A 16,288-nucleotide genomic window follows, 5' to 3' on the forward strand; every position below is an offset into this window, starting at 1 on the left:
AATGCCGTTACTTTATATTGTGATAACAGTGGTGCAGTGGCAAATGCAAAAGAACCAAGAAACCATCAGCGTGGAAAACACATTGAACGTAAATATCACCTAGTGAGGGATATTGTTCAACGAGGAGACGTGACAGTGTGCAAGATAGCATCTGCTGAAAATCTTGCTGATCCTTTCACCAAAAGCTTAACTGCTAGAGCTTTTGAGGAACATATTCAAAATATGGGTATACTAGACATGACTCATTTACTCTAGGGCAAGTGGGAGGATAATGAAATAATGTTCGATAGTATGATGCCCATCGAGTACTTTTGTTATATGTTAATGACATTTTGAAATTAAAATAATATTCATTTATTTGTTTAAATAAATTTATTTTGAGCAATGCATATGTCCATTGGATTATTGTATTATTATAAATTGAGTGTTTAAGTCGTTAAACACAGAAAGATTCAATTTGTAATTCAATCCAAAGTTTTATTGTCCACGATCGGTAAATAAATAAGGACAAATTATTTTGATAAGATCGTCTCAATTTTATTGAAGCCTATCTTTGGTTTGGTAATAAAATTGGGGATACATTTTGTTGTATTGGACTGGACCACGTGGGATTTGAATTTGATTTGACCATACTAATTCAAAATCACCAGATTGTCGTACATAACACCTTAATCTTGAGCGGATAATGAACTTTGATTACTAACTTGAAGTTCTTTGATACATCAATGAGTGAAACCAAACTATTGGTCAATATCTCGATGTTTTGGGAATCAAAGTGAAATAACAAAAAACATATGTTCGTAATATGGAATCTGTCATCTAGTCAATAGGTATGATCATAAACTCACAAGTTCTTCTAGAAGATAGTAAAATCTGAGCTCAGTAATTCAACATTCTTGTTTAATTAATTATGTGATGTGATCACATGGGCCTGTCAAAGAGAAGATGAGGGTTGAGAAGCTATGAATATCTGATATGGGTTATATGGTCATGATACCCTGTTTTAGATGTTCTAATTGATCGACAGGGGTGATATGTTGGGTCGATAAATCAGATGATATTATTATTGATTTTGTGCTTCAGTAATATCAATTAATTTGAGAGTACAATCTTATTCTTTTAGTGGAGTAGAATAAGATTAATAAATTATTTTGATTAATCATGAGTTGATTGGATCAAATTAATGTATTGGAGCTTAATTTAATTGAATCCGACCAGGTCTCTCTGGTGACTCTAATATAAACTCGGATGAATTATATGAGTTATAATTTATGGTATATGTGGGATAAATTTATCTGGACTATTATATTGCATGGAAGTTTATCATCTAAATCTTCTAGATATGGTATAATATATTCTGTCCATTTAAATTTATATTTTAAAAGATATCATCATTATCTTTTACGTTACAAGATATCACAAATATATTATATATATGTGATATTGTAACAAGTGACCACACACAATCCTACGTTTAGAGTTTGAGAGAACACCGGAAAAGGCTTGGAGGTTTGGAGCGTAGATCTAGTGCAGAGAAAGATCGAAAACACGCTTCAAAGTTAATCTCTAATTTCTGTGTGTTGTAATTAATTAATTCGTGTTAAATACGTAGAACAATCGATCATGTGAAAGTAGAGATGATTGAAATTACAAGAAATTAATTTTTGTGATCCGATCTTCTCGAACTTGGCTAACAGTATTGAGGGTAAGAACAGGCGAAAATGACTCTGTGACCGCTCAACTTTGAATTTTCCATTGAAACTCTGGTGTGGGTCTTAATGAATTGCGGACAAGAGATTAAGCAAAGCCATGATTTGGAAACACACCTGAATTTCAAGAGAGATTTAACCGGAAGTCTCGAAAGGATTTCTACAAGGATATCTCCAGGAATGTTGAAGCTTTCTTCGTGAGGTAGAGTTCGAAGTTCTCTGGATTTTCTTCGTCTTGGTGATTTTCTGCGACTCTTGCTCTTCATTGTAAAGCTTTTCCTATGGGTTTGGAGGCGTGAAAGCTGTCCAAACAACATTGTCGCAGGACTAAAAGCTCAATCAAATTGTTGGCATTAAACGAAAGAATCCATCGAATCCAAGAAGAAGGAATCTTATGTGTTCCCTTCATTTTCCTCGCCTTGAGCCAAGCAGCCTCTTGATCGACGAGCATCCGAAGATTTTATAGGAGTTCGACTTGTTCAAAATCTAAACTAAACAAGCTTTTGATGCAATCTGTTGCTGGAATCTTGATTAATGAGGTTTCTTGTTCCCTTCTCAGCTGTTGTTTAACATTAATGCACATTCACATGCTACTCTACATTTTGATTTTATAATCTGTCTTTTCCCATCAAAGACGATTCTTTAGTTGCGAGAGAATATTTGGTTAAAAAATATAGAACCAAACAAATATAATAAATTTAACATTAACTTGTTCTCTTGTATGTCCCCCAAAAACAACTATGAACCGAAGGAAATTGCTGCTAATTAAGTCGGAGAATCTACGATGATCAAACCTGGGAAGAAGGGATTTTATATGTTCATTTAACAGTCACATATGAAAACAAAAGGTAAATAAACAGATTACTTGATGAATGTTGCAGTTTTTCAAATCTCGATTTCAATGAAAATGAAGTGAGGTAAACTGATGTTGTCCTCTCCATTCATCGTTCGGCACCAGGTGAAACTAAACTTTCAACAAAGATATCCACATCAAAGAATCTACCCTGCAACTTCATTGACTTCAGAACCGTGAAGGAACTATATCTTGGGTTGCAAACAATAAAACTGCTTCCATTGACCAATAAAATTTCTCCATTCGGTAGCAAGCATAGCGGTTTCAACAACAAGGAAAATGACTGGATGCAAGGAAAATGGGAAACTTTACTCCAAGACCCTCTCACACCATACTCCTTCAAAATCCACAAATCAATGTTATCGTCTGAATCGTCACCAAGAACACAAATGCATCCTCCTAGCACGCCCAATGTGCGATTCACGTAATCTTTCTCATAATCCGGTTGCTCCACTTTTCCATATATCCCACTCTTTAAAGCCAAACAAACAATATCCCTCTTAGAATGTGTGTCTATGTCAGGTGCCGCCCACCAATGAAGCTTACCACTGGCAAACTTAATGGAGTTTGGTAATGGAATGCCACCCTCTAACTCCCCGACTCTCTTCCAAGAATCGCTTCTCAGACCATAAACCATCATGATATACTTGTAACGCCTCTCTTCAGACACAGAGAAAATTCCCACGATTTTGTAATCGTCGTCATCAAAACCAAATCCATATGCTACGTAATTATATATGTTCTGGTCCAGATCCATAGAGGGTACCCTCTTTGTTTTCCTAATAGATGGGTTCCACAAGAACAAATCTTTTATATTCTCGGCTATGCATATCAACCCATTACAAGAGCCTACCATCCAAACATGCATGGGTGGATGTTTCATAGGATAATCAATATTTAATGCATCAGTCAAGGGTTGTTCGCACAACAATGAGCGTACTGAACATTGCATCTGGTCGGAATCAGATGTAGAATAAGGAACGGTAAATATTAATTTGTGGCCGTTCAACTTTGAGTTCTCCGTCGAAACTCTGACATGGGTTTCAATAAACAGTTGGCTAGAAATTAAAGACAGCCATGATTTGGAAACGCACCTGAACTTCAAGATAGATTTAACTGGGAGTCTCAAAAGGATGTCTATAATGATTTCTTCAGGAAGATCAAAGTTTTCTTCGCCGGATTCATTATGAGTTGGAGATTTTATGTGAGTACTCATGCTCTGCATCGTAATTTTTTGAGTGTGAAAGCAGCATCAAATCTGAATATATCCGGGAGTAAAGTGATTTCAAAATTTTTGAGCTAATCTACAAGTGAGGAGGTTCTATGCAAACAAATAACTAAATAAAAAATTTTATGGATTATTTTTATAAGATATTTTTTGAAAAGTAATCAGAATAATTATTTAAACAACATGATTTAATTATTTTTTATGTTTATGATAAGAAGAAACAAATTTAAATTTGTGGATAATATAGATCTTTTTGAATTTACCACCATAGAATTTTTGTTATAAAACTAATAAGAGGAGAGAGAAAAGTGAGTTACAAAAATGACTTGATGCGATGATAGAATGCAAATCTATGTAGACAGAAAAATTGAGATATCTATCTTAATAGAAAATCTATCTATGTAATCATCTAAAGTCATATCATAACACTCTCCATTAGGGCATCTCCAGTCATAAACCTCATCACCAGGTTTATTCTGTGTCACATCACTGAAGTTAAAAACCTCATTATTTTTAAACCTTTCCACCCAAATCATAAACCCAAAAACACAATTTTTGTAGACCCCACTATCAAATCACACATTCATCAACTCATTTTAATTTACTACCTTTATTTTTTACTTTCACAGTCAAATATATTTATACTAATCAATTTAATTTTCAAAATTATTTAATTAATCATACATTTTTTTTTATAATTTAGCAAATTTGAAAAATTTATAAAAAAAAAATAAAATAAAAACATCATCGAAATTTTATTGAGAACTTCAATAAAAATAAGTACAAAAAATTCACAAAATAAAATATAAAAGACAATTAATTGTTGACGTAACTTGCCCATATGTGTTCAACCAAGTCAGCTCGAAGTTGATGATGTATTTCCCTATCACGTAGATTGCAATTTCTCTTGATGTATTCATTAAATTCTCCAATCGCACCATGGATTATCTCTGGAGACGTATCATCGACGTGCTCATCCGACCAATTGGGTGATGTATCTCCCTCATCCTCATTTATCATGTTATGCAAAATAATACATGTATACATGATATCTTTCAAGTTATTCTTATACCAAAATCTCCCTGGACATCTGATTATTGCCCAACGAGATTGTAGAACCCCGAATGCCCGCTCGACATCCTATCGTGCAGCCTCCTGCATTTCTTTAAACTTCTTTCTTTTAGGGTCCTGAGGGCACGCGAAGCTCTTGACAAAAGCTGCCCACTCCGGATAGATTCCATCTGTTAAGTAGTATCCTTGTGTATATATATTGTGTGCCATTTACCGTGAAATTTATCTCGGGTGCATTTCCTTGCAGCACATCGTTGAACAAAGGTGATTGGTTAAGTACGTTGATATCATTATTTGATCCTGCAACACCAATAAAAGCATGCCAAATCCACAAGTCTGCAGACGCGACCGCCTCAAGCATGATTGTAGGGACTCCATGGTCACCTCATGTAAACTGACCTTTCCAAGCGACCGGGCAGTTTTTCCACTCCCAATGCACGCAATCAAGGCTACCCATCACCGGGGAATCCGTGTCTCTGCAGGTGCATTTCAACCAAATGTTTTTTATCATCAGCACTGGGCCTTCAAAGGTATCGCTCACCAAATATTTCAATCACACATCGACAAAAGTTTAACAAGCAATCGATGGCCGTTGTTTTAGCAACCCGTAAGTACTCATCATATGATCTGCAGGGCCTCCGTATGCCAGTTGACGAATAGCAACTGTGCATTTTTGAAGTGGTGAAAAACCTTTTGTTGACGTTGCATCGACTCTCCAGTGAAAGTATTCATCATGACTTTCCAATTCATTGACTATGCGCAAGAATAACTCTCGTTGCATCCGAAAACGTCGACGAAATACTTTGTTGCTCCATACCGGTTGTTCTGTGAAGTAATCATTCACAAGACGGGCGTGTGTAGCTGCGCGGTCCCGTTCCACATATTTTCTCCTCTTCGATCCACCAAAAGAACTTTGTGCTGCCCCGAGAAGCATGTGTTGTTGCTGGAGTATCATTTTCATCATTTGTTCATCTTTGTCATCATTCATCGCCACTTCAAAGAAGTCATCATCCCTATCGGTGGTAGAGAATGAGTTGTGATCTGTGGACATATTTTCCATATACGAATGTATCAATGTTTTGTAGTATAAGGATGTGAAGTATGCCCTTGATTATATAGACTATTCTTTAATGTCTATATATTGTTGTCCTCAACATCAATAAATAATATATTTCAGCATCAGATGCTTTTTTTTTATGATAAAGTAAAGTATATAGCCTATTCTTTAATATCTACCTATTGTAGTCCTCAACATCAATAAATATTATATTTTCAGCATCGGATGCCTTTTTATATGAAAAAGTAAAGTATTGTGTGGCAAATCAATGTCAGATTCGGATTTATTTCTCTGAACAAAAAACATCTGTAACCAACTAGGAGATTGTAATCCGATAAAAAAGCTATGGGATTTTAATTATTATATTATATTAATTTCATCATCGGATGCTTTTTTTTACGCAAAGTAAAGTATTGTGTGACAAATCAATGTCAGATTCGAATTGCTTTCTTTGAACAAACAACAGCTATAACCAACTCGGAGATTGTAATCCGATAAAAGCACAAACAACAAATAAAAAGCAAAGACAATAATTTAGAACATAACATTACATTATTTAAAAATAAAAAGTACAAACAACAAGAAGGCACGAGCAAATTTAAAGCACAAACAACAAATAAAAAGCACAAACAACAACACAATACAACCACATAAAAAAAACAAAAAAATACAAGAAGATAAGAAGTAAAAAACAAGGTAACAAAAATTAAACAACTACTAAATGCCCAATTTATTTTTAATTTCGTCACACATATGAACGTGAATACGAAGTTGCTCTTGTGTCATTGCAGTAGTAGCTTTCATAAGGATTTGATATTCACGTGTTCGGTTGTGAGATCTGATTTCCTCCAATTTTTGTTGCGTGCAGGCAGTAAATTCCTCCATATTTTTGTCAATGCTTTCTTTCAACTCTTCGTATGCTGCTAATTTGTTTTTTCCCTTTCTTTTTGCCGCTTTTTTCCCAATTGGTCGACTGCAACTTCGCTCTTCATCTTCGTCAACACTCATCTCTGGATTTGAAGAGGACGTGTATTCCCCTGAAGCAGAAGTTTTTTTCTTCTTCATTCCGCGATGATCGATTGATTGTGGAGCAAACTTCTGTTTGTTTTTGTTCTTTGGCTCAGTCATCCACTCTTCATGCGCCTTTACAAGTATATCATCGTCGTTGCAACCACTTCCCCATTGACTATGTACTTTATTGTATATTCCATTAAACAACGACGTCATTTTTTGCATATAGTAGAAATGTGATTTCAGTGGTTGCCATCGTGTCTCAATAGTTTTGGCAGGTCGATTTTTGTTGTACTCCACTGCGATCCTAGCCCACATTTGTTCCATCTTCTTAGAATTACCAATTTTAGGATCAGTGCTGATGCAGACCCATGACATTGCTAGGACCTTCTTTTCTCCAAGGGACCAAGAAACCTTTTTTGGTTGTGGTGCATGGTCCTCATTGCCTGAATCTGTGTCCTTATCAAGGATAATATTCTCGAGTCCAACTGGCAATGAATGTGGTGGCAAATGAGATCTGGGTACAGAAGTAAGCGTCATGGATTCTTTTTCTCTGTGCCAGTTCTCTCTGTACTAGTCCTTCTTGATTCGTCTGAACCAAAACCCGCCGCTATAGGAGGAGGAATTCCATAAGGAGGTGGTGGCATGAAAGGATATTGAAAAAATTCCGGTGGGTACATTAAAACCGGAGCTCCCTGGCTATTATTCAGATTCATTGGTGAATTTGGGGAATATTGAAAATTATGAGGGCGAATATTTGGATTGTCCGAAGATGAATTATCTTGTGAATTGGAAGAACCCAACAAATTCATCCAATGTTGATGGTAATTTTTATCCATCTATGGATAGCAAGAAAAAAAATGTAATGGTGTAAATTGAAAGAAAAATGATAGTGTTGGGTAGAGAATGAGACTATGCCTATTTATAGCCAAAAATGGAATAATTATTATTTTTAAATGAAATAAAAAAATTTATGCAAAAAAAAAAAGAATCGAAATGCATGCAAAAAGGAATGAACAATTATATGAGTTTGTGTGGGCCATATATCAAACTAAAGAAATAATAAAAAAACAAAATTTTGGCACAACTTTTTATATTGTGGTGGGACCCACACAATAAACATGGTTTAAAACCATGGAGCCTGTTTATCCTATAAACTTTGAACCTACAATTCTCAATGCAAGATTTTTTGTTTGGTATGGTTTATTTTATAAACCTTATGCCATGAACCTTCCATTGGAGGTGCTCTTAAATATTTTTATCTACACAACAATCACTTCGTTGAATATTTCATTTGGCAATATAGTTGCTTCAAAACTTCATACAAAGTCAGGTGTTGCCTCATTAAAAATTTAACAATAAAATCCAGTAGGAAAAGCTTGAGCAAAAGAAAAAAAGTACAACAATATGTATTTCTCATTTATCTTCTCTTCACGATGGATGCGCTTCGTTAAAATTTTACTAAGAAAAACCCAATAAGACAAAAACACAATAAAAGGAAAAGAGTACAAAAACCCAATAAAAGAAAAAGAGTACGACATCCTTAATTCTTACTAATCGCCTCATTAAAACCAGCTTGTTATGAAAAACCGCTTGGAAAAATTCATAAACAAGTAATAAAGAGTAAAATATGAACTACTCTCCCCCGTTGCAAGCATCGCTCGAAATCTTTAAGTAGTTGTTCAATCTTGCATGCTACTTTCTCAAAATTTGATATAGGTAATACCCTTATGAAAAGATATGTTACATTATCTTCAATTGAATATTATATATCATGCTTTAGGAGCAAAAATCTTTGGAGCATCATTAAACAACCATTAACGGATGTAATATATCCATATAGAAATATTTTCTTTGTTGTGTATTATGACCAATTAATATATATTCTTTCTGGAAAATATCAAATTCATATATCAAAATAAAATTTCATATTTTTCATCTTATATTTGTATTTAAATTACTTGACATTTTTATTAAAATTCTTCAAGAGTGTCTATTAATGTGAATTAATCACAGGTGGCCAAATTATCTTAATCCTCATAATGACTTTTGTTATTGTATTGAAAAGATAATCTTGAGATAAAATCTAATTCCATTTGATACTTCAAATTCTTCGTGGATTTTTCTTTGTATATAATTGTTTGTCCATACATCTATGACAAATGAAAATATTTTCTCGTAATCTGACTTTTAACCTTTTCGAAAAGTTTTGGGTTAAGGTTAGCTCATATTGTCATATGTCAATTTACTATCATTTTGTTAACAATATCTACAAGATGTAGCTTTATAGGCTAATTATTTTTCATATTAACAAAATATACTTCGAGATCAAAATCATTATGAAGTCCAACAAAAAATTATTGATCAACCAAACAACTTAAAGAGATCTACTAGAATAAGATCAACTATATCTAGTGATTATGTTGTATATTTACAAGAATCGGACTTTAACCTTAGAGCCGAAAATGATCTTGAAATTTTTTTACAAGCCATGAGTTGTAACGAGTCAAAAATATGGTTTAATGTTGTGAAAAAAGAGATGAATTCTATAGCATTTAATGGAGTCCGGAATCTTGTTCAGTTGCCTAATGGTATAAAAGTCATTTGATGTAAATGAGTTTTCAAAATAAAGAAAGACTCACCAAACAACATTGAAAGATATAAAGCAAGACTCGTAGCTAAAGGCACTACAAGAAATTCTGCATACAACAACGCACATACGACAACGGTTTTTCACAAAAACCGTTGTCGTATGTTTTTTAACAACGGTTTTATCGAAAACCGTTGTCTTTTGGCGGGCATCAAAGACAACGGTTTTTAAAAACTGTTGTCTTTGACCCCCCAAAGACAACGGTTTTTGGGATCAAAGACAACGGTTCTATAGAACCGTTGCCTTTGAGCGCTTTTTTTGGGTTAACGACAACGGTTCTATGAACTGTTGTCGATTAGCGTGTTTTTTGGACAAACAACAACGGTTTTGGAAAACGTTGCAATATTTAGCGATGGTTAATTCATAAACCGTCGCTCCGTTTAAATTCGCGACGGTTTTAAAATAACCGTCGCTAATTTTAGCGTGTTTTTTGGACAAACAACAACGGTTTTGGAAAACGTTGCAATAATTAGCGATGGTTTCAAAAACCGTCGCTACGTTAAATTAGCGACGGTTTTGAAATAATCGTCGCTAATTTTAGCGTGGTTTTTTTGATAAACAACAACGGTTTTGGCAAACGTTGCAATATTTAGCGACGGTTTTAACATAACCGTCGCTAATTTTAGCGTGGTGTTTTTGACAAACAACAACGGTTTTGGAAAACGTTGCGATATATAGCGACGGTTATTTAAATTAACCGTCGCTAATTTAGTGACAGGTTTGTCAAAACTGTCGCTACTTTTAAATTAGCGACGGTTTTGAATTAACCGTCGCTAAATTTAGCGACATTGTTTTAAAACCGTCGCTACTTTTAGCGACAGTTTAAATCCAAACCGTTTCCAAATAAAAATAGGCAACGATTTATCATTTACCGTCGCTAATAGCGACGGTTTAACCAAAACCCGTCGCAAACTGTCTATAAATATCTCCATTTTCGTCCACAAAACTTAAAATTTTTCTCTTTTACACCATTTTATCATTTCACACAACACTTAAAATTTTTTTCACCACTTCATAACACTTAAAATTTTTCTCTCTTACACCATTTCATCACTTCACACAACGCTTAAAATTTTTTTATCTTACACAATTTTATCACTTTCACACAACACGTAAAATTTTTCTAACCACTTTATAACACTTAAAATTTTTCTCTTTTACACGATTTTACTACTTCACAACACTTAAAATTTTTTTCTTTTACACGATTTTAGTTTGGATTATTAGTTTCTTTTAGATTTATTAAATTATTAAAAGTATTTTTTTTATTTTTCGAAACAAATTAGCGACGGAACTCTTGAAAGATGACCGTCGCTAAAAATAGCGACGGTCGTGATTGCTACCTTCGCTAATTTTAAATTAGCGACGGTTTATATAACTGTCGCTGATTTAACTAGCGACATTTAATATAACCGTCGTTAATTTAAAATTAGCGACGGGTAGAAATAACGACCGTCGCTATGTTTATTTGTGACGGTTTTAAAAATCGTCGCAAATTTGATCTTCCACAACGGATAAAAATCGTTGTCGTTGAACGGACTTTCAACAACACCCTCAGTTACAACAGTTTTTAAATGGCTACGACAACGGATTTTTGCCTTTTTTTTATTAGTGAGGATTCACTCAGCATGAAGGAATCGACTATAAGGAGACTTTTTCTCCTGTATCTGAGAATTATTTTTCCCATATCATTAGTTGCACATTTTGACTTAGATTTACAACAAATGGATGTGAAAATGTCTTTTCTCAACGAAGAATTAGAGGAAGATGTTTATATGAAACAACTTGAAGGATTCTTCTCTAGTAATTGTGAGCACTTGGTATGTAAGCTTAAGAAATCTATATATGGGATGAAACAAGCTTCCCATCAATGTTTCTTGAAATTTCATGATGTTATCTCTTCATTCGGATTTGTAGAGAACATCATGGATTGATATATATACCAGAATGTCAGCGAGAGTAAGATTTGTTTCTTTATTCTATATGTGGATGATATATTATTTGCAACCAATGAAAATTGTTTGTTATATGTGATGAAACAATTTCTCTCTAAAAACTTTGATATGAAAGATATGGATGATGCAACTTATGTCATCGGCATTAAGATACATAGAGACCGAATTCGAGGTATTCTAGGTCTATCTGAAGAAAAACTATATCAACAAGTTTTAGAGAGATATCGGATGAAAAATTGTTCATCATGTCTAGCTCTCGTTGTGAAAGGATATAAGTTCAATTTAAGACAATGCCCAAAGAATGATCAAGAGCGAGAACAAATGAGAAACATTCTATATGCTTATGATGTTTGAAGCTTGATGTATACTCAAATTTGTACTAGATCCGACATTGCATTTATTGTTGGGAAGATATCAGAGTAATATAGGTTTAGACCATTGGAAAACTAGTTTTATTAATTTAATAAATCTAAAAAAGACTTACAATCTGACTATGTTAACAATATTCATGATCTTAACTAAAAATTTACAAAAAATTGAAGCGAAAAAAATACCCAAAATCGAAACTAAAATTGTGTATGAGAGAAAATTTTAAGTGTTGTGAAGTGGTGTGGAGGAAAATGGACTGCCGATATTTTTAGTCAATTTGCGACGATTTTTGGTAAACCGATAATATTTTAAACCATCGCTATTTGCGACGGTTAGTCAATAGCGACAATTATTATTAAATTGTCGCTAATTTAAAAATTACGACGGTTATTTATAGCGACAGTTTAATCAAAACCGTCGCTAATTTTAAAATTGCGACTGTTTTGTTGAAAACTGTCGCTATATATTTCAATATTGCGACAATTTTGCTTAAAATCGTCGCTAATTTGAAAACCGTCGCTAAATATAGCAACAGTTTAAATTGACAACGAGTTTCTAAAACAGTGGTCGATTGTCCAAAAAAACACGTTAATGAACCGTTGTCTTTGACCCTAAAAACCGTTGTCTTTGAGCCCAAAAAAACGCTAAAAGACAACAGTTTTTAGAAAACCGTTGTCGTATGTGTGTTGTTGATTAGGAAATTTCTTGTAGTGTCTGTATTTGAGTATGACTCAGAGGACTCCGGCGAGGAGCTATACCTCGTATGCCTTCTCTTTCGTTGTTTCTTCTTCTTGTTCTTCCGCCTTCTCATCCTCTCTTCCTCTCAGTTGATGAGCTATAACTTGACTCATTATCCCCTGCAGAATCATCTGACCCAGTAACTAATGATGATTCACTATCATATTCGAACACCGAATCCTTCTGTCATTATTAGACTTATGCTTCCTCTTGCTCTTTTTCACACGTTTCTCAGTCTTTTCCTAATTTGGGATATCAAGGTTATCCAAACCATATGAAACTGAAACCTTCATTCTAAGTTTTGGGTTCTTCAGTTGCCTAGTTCTCGATGGTCTTGATACATAAACCCTCTCATCTAGCGCTCATAAGTCCAATCTCACTTGCTTCTCAGTACTCATCAAATACATTTGCCTCTTGGCTTCTTCCTCTCTTGCCATCTAATAGGTCCTTCTTTCTGCCCATATGCATTCACATTCCGAACAATGGCTACAACTGCACGCTTGTGGCCCTCATATTTGGTAAATTACTTTAAAGGCCCAGTACTTTTCTTCTTTTGTGTTTTCTTAAACGTAGTACTACCAAATTATCAATAAAGTTGTGTTCAGAGAAATTTAAGGAAATAACCTTGGTCAAAATTCTATTTTGAAAAATAATCATCTTCAGATATATTTGAATTTTTTCAAATACATTTGGGAATGTCATTTTTTTAAAAAAATGTTTGATCAATGTCATTTTGTTCACTACCCCGTCAAGTTTATATACAGACCAAATATCATCGAGTCATGTAGCAAAAATTTTCCAGTTTTTTATACTTTTTTGAGGTATGATTTGAAGATGATCTTAAAAAATTTACGAGGGCATTTCCTAATGCCAGACTCTAGGATGACAAAACACAACCCCTATTATTGCTTTTTTTTGTTGGCGAAGATAATTGTTGCGGTTGAGACTCGAATCCAAAATCTGAACCTAAACTTAGGACTTTAGTGAAATATGTACTAGGAGTCATCGACCCTATTGTTATATAACTCAGCTGGAATAAAATAAAGGCATCAAATGTTGAAGCTCCTCAAACTCGACGAGCAAAGATCTACTCATTCATTGTCAATAAAGCAAAAACTGTTCAAGAAATCTTATAGCAAAAGAATATAGATTATTTATACATATATTTCTCATCTATAATTTAATTTTTTTCCTCAAAGGGTGTCGTGTTTCTTCCGTCTCTTAAATCGATTAATTCCATTAGTATAAGATATTAAAAAAAGATCTGAAAATTTAGTACACTTCATTGAAATTTAAGATCAACATATCAACTTAATTAAAGTCCTCTTTGAGACATATCTAAGTGTTACCACATATTACATTTATGAATGAATTGCACAACAAATCATAGATATATTACAATTTCAATACATAGTGTCGTTGACAAAAACAATATACATCAAAAGTGGTAATTCAATTCACTAAATAGTAGTGATAAACTTGGAAACCCTAAAAATTAATGAAGTTTGAAAACCGTAAAATTAACCCTTGATCAATCGAAAACCGTAGAATTCAAAAATTCAATATTTTGAAGTAGTCTTCTCCGTAAGATGCATCCATCTTAGGGAAATTATAATCAGTAGGATCAATGGCCACTATTCCTTGGCCAATATGTTGAGCCATTCTGCTGCAATCTTCTCGATAAGTTGCATCCATCTTAGGGAAATTATAATATGTGGGATTAATGGCCACTATTCCTTGGCCAATATGTTGAGCCATTCTGCTGCAATTTTCTCCATAAGTTGCATCCATCTGAGAAAAATAATCAGCAACAGGATTATTCATCATTAGGCCTTGGCCAATATGTTGTTGCTCCGGATGATCAAGCATGGTCTCCACATTGTAACTCATTGGATCAACATTGACTATTCCATTCTCAATATAATTAAACGTGGCATAGTTAACGATGCCCGATGTCCCGATATATATTCATCGCCATCACTGCTAGTGTTCTCCTCAATATTCCAGATTATAATATTCGGCATCAAAATAAGGTAATGGGTACTGCTCAAACCTTCTGTCCACCATTCCTAGCATACTGGAGCTAAGGTTTTCTTGAGTACCTTAGCTTGATTCGTCGAAATATTTGATTCCGTGACTTCAACTTTTCTTTCCTTCAAGAAATTACTCCAGCCTTTCGCAGCACTGATCTTCTCTGTTAAAACATCGGTGAGATTTTTCAATTTTTCCAGCGAAAAATAATTGTACCATTCGTCCCAGAAGGGATATTTAGCTTCTCGATTCTTTTTTCTCAATTTCTCCATCTCTTCTTTGATTTTTCTGGTTTGATCTTCGTAGAAGGTGGACAAATCGTAAGTTCTTGACTTGGAATATTCATCGCCTAACCTCGACAATCTGTGGGATTCGATAAGATTCGCAACCTGACCTGGATCATTGGACCAAACAATTATGGCTCGATTTCTTCATTCTTTATCGGTGGCGAGTACATAATCATGCACAGGTCGACTCTACAAAGAGTGGACAATTCCTTGGTCTTCTTCTTCAAACCTTTTTTTTTCCTGATTTCGTAGGTCTTTCTTCTTCCTTTCTCCGTGCTTAATAGTTCCAGACGCAATTTTGCTCTGCCCATATTCTTCAGAAAAAATACCAACTAATTTCTTGAAAAAATATGTCTTTGAATCATAGATGTATGATAATCGATGGGTAATTACAAGATATAACGGATATATATAGATGATAATTGCTTGAGGTTTTTTTGTAATAAACCAGGAGAAACAAGAAAATCAAGATGAATGATATTGTCTGAAAGGTATTAAAGTTTCTTAATGTAGACCTGGCGTAAATATGGTAACGGTTATAAAAGAAAATACATGGCAAATCATATAGTGAGATTTTTTCATTATAAATTTACAATTCTTTTTCAGAAAAATAATTATTATATATTGATGCTTTTATGTGGGGGCATTGTTCATTTATGGCAACAAAAAAATAAGATTTATAAACTTGTATTATAGTATATGGATATTAATTACCGTGTTGACTTGTATTCACAAAATAGTGATATAAGTGCTAATTTAAAATACAAAATATTATTATCAAAAGCCATATATTTTAAATCAAAAAATCCTATTCCAATAATTATTAATTAAAAATATATTATAAATTCTTGATTTTGAAATAATTTCTAAACTTTCAATATAAAAATTAATTAGCATAAGAAAAAGGGAAAATTAAATTTTTATTCCGTAATCTGCAAGTTTTTCAATTTTGATCTTATATAAGTCAATTTGAAGTTTTAGTACACTGACTCGACTTAAAAAAAATAAAAAATTTTTGCTGAAACCCTAGCCAATGAATGAAAAATGATTATTTCCCAACCGAACATTCAGAGATGGACTCATAAATTGGATGTTTTGGAGAAAAAATGGTATTTGTGGTATAATACTAATTTACACCTAAACATAAACACATTAATTAATAATTAATAAATAAAACCAACAAATAAAGCGAAATGTATCAACCAAATATCATGGACATGGTTATAATTAAACCAGTTTCACATTAAAATTAACTTGTCATAAACCAAATGACTAAAATTTAGTGCTGGTCTATTAATCTGCATAATAATAAAACAAATGCATGTCTGA

General features: G+C 33.6%; 1 protein-coding gene and 1 pseudogene across 1 annotated transcript; both read right to left on the reverse strand.

Annotated features, from left to right (window-relative positions):
* Window positions 1–1,702: 1,702 nt before the first annotated feature.
* Window positions 1,703–3,846, reverse strand: LOC140980144 (F-box/kelch-repeat protein At3g06240-like). Its single transcript, XM_073445838.1, has one exon. The coding sequence runs from the start codon at window positions 3,785–3,787 to the stop codon at window positions 2,651–2,653; it is 1,137 nt and encodes a 378-aa protein (XP_073301939.1). The 5' UTR covers window positions 3,788–3,846; the 3' UTR covers window positions 1,703–2,650.
* A 2,789-nt stretch (window positions 3,847–6,635) lies between these two features.
* Window positions 6,636–13,647, reverse strand: LOC140981677 (uncharacterized; annotated as a pseudogene).
* Window positions 13,648–16,288: the final 2,641 nt, after the last annotated feature.

The sequence above is a fragment of the Primulina huaijiensis genome, chromosome 7, assembly GCF_012295235.1.
Source record: "Primulina huaijiensis isolate GDHJ02 chromosome 7, ASM1229523v2, whole genome shotgun sequence".
Classification (NCBI taxonomy): Eukaryota; Viridiplantae; Streptophyta; class Magnoliopsida; order Lamiales; family Gesneriaceae; genus Primulina; species Primulina huaijiensis.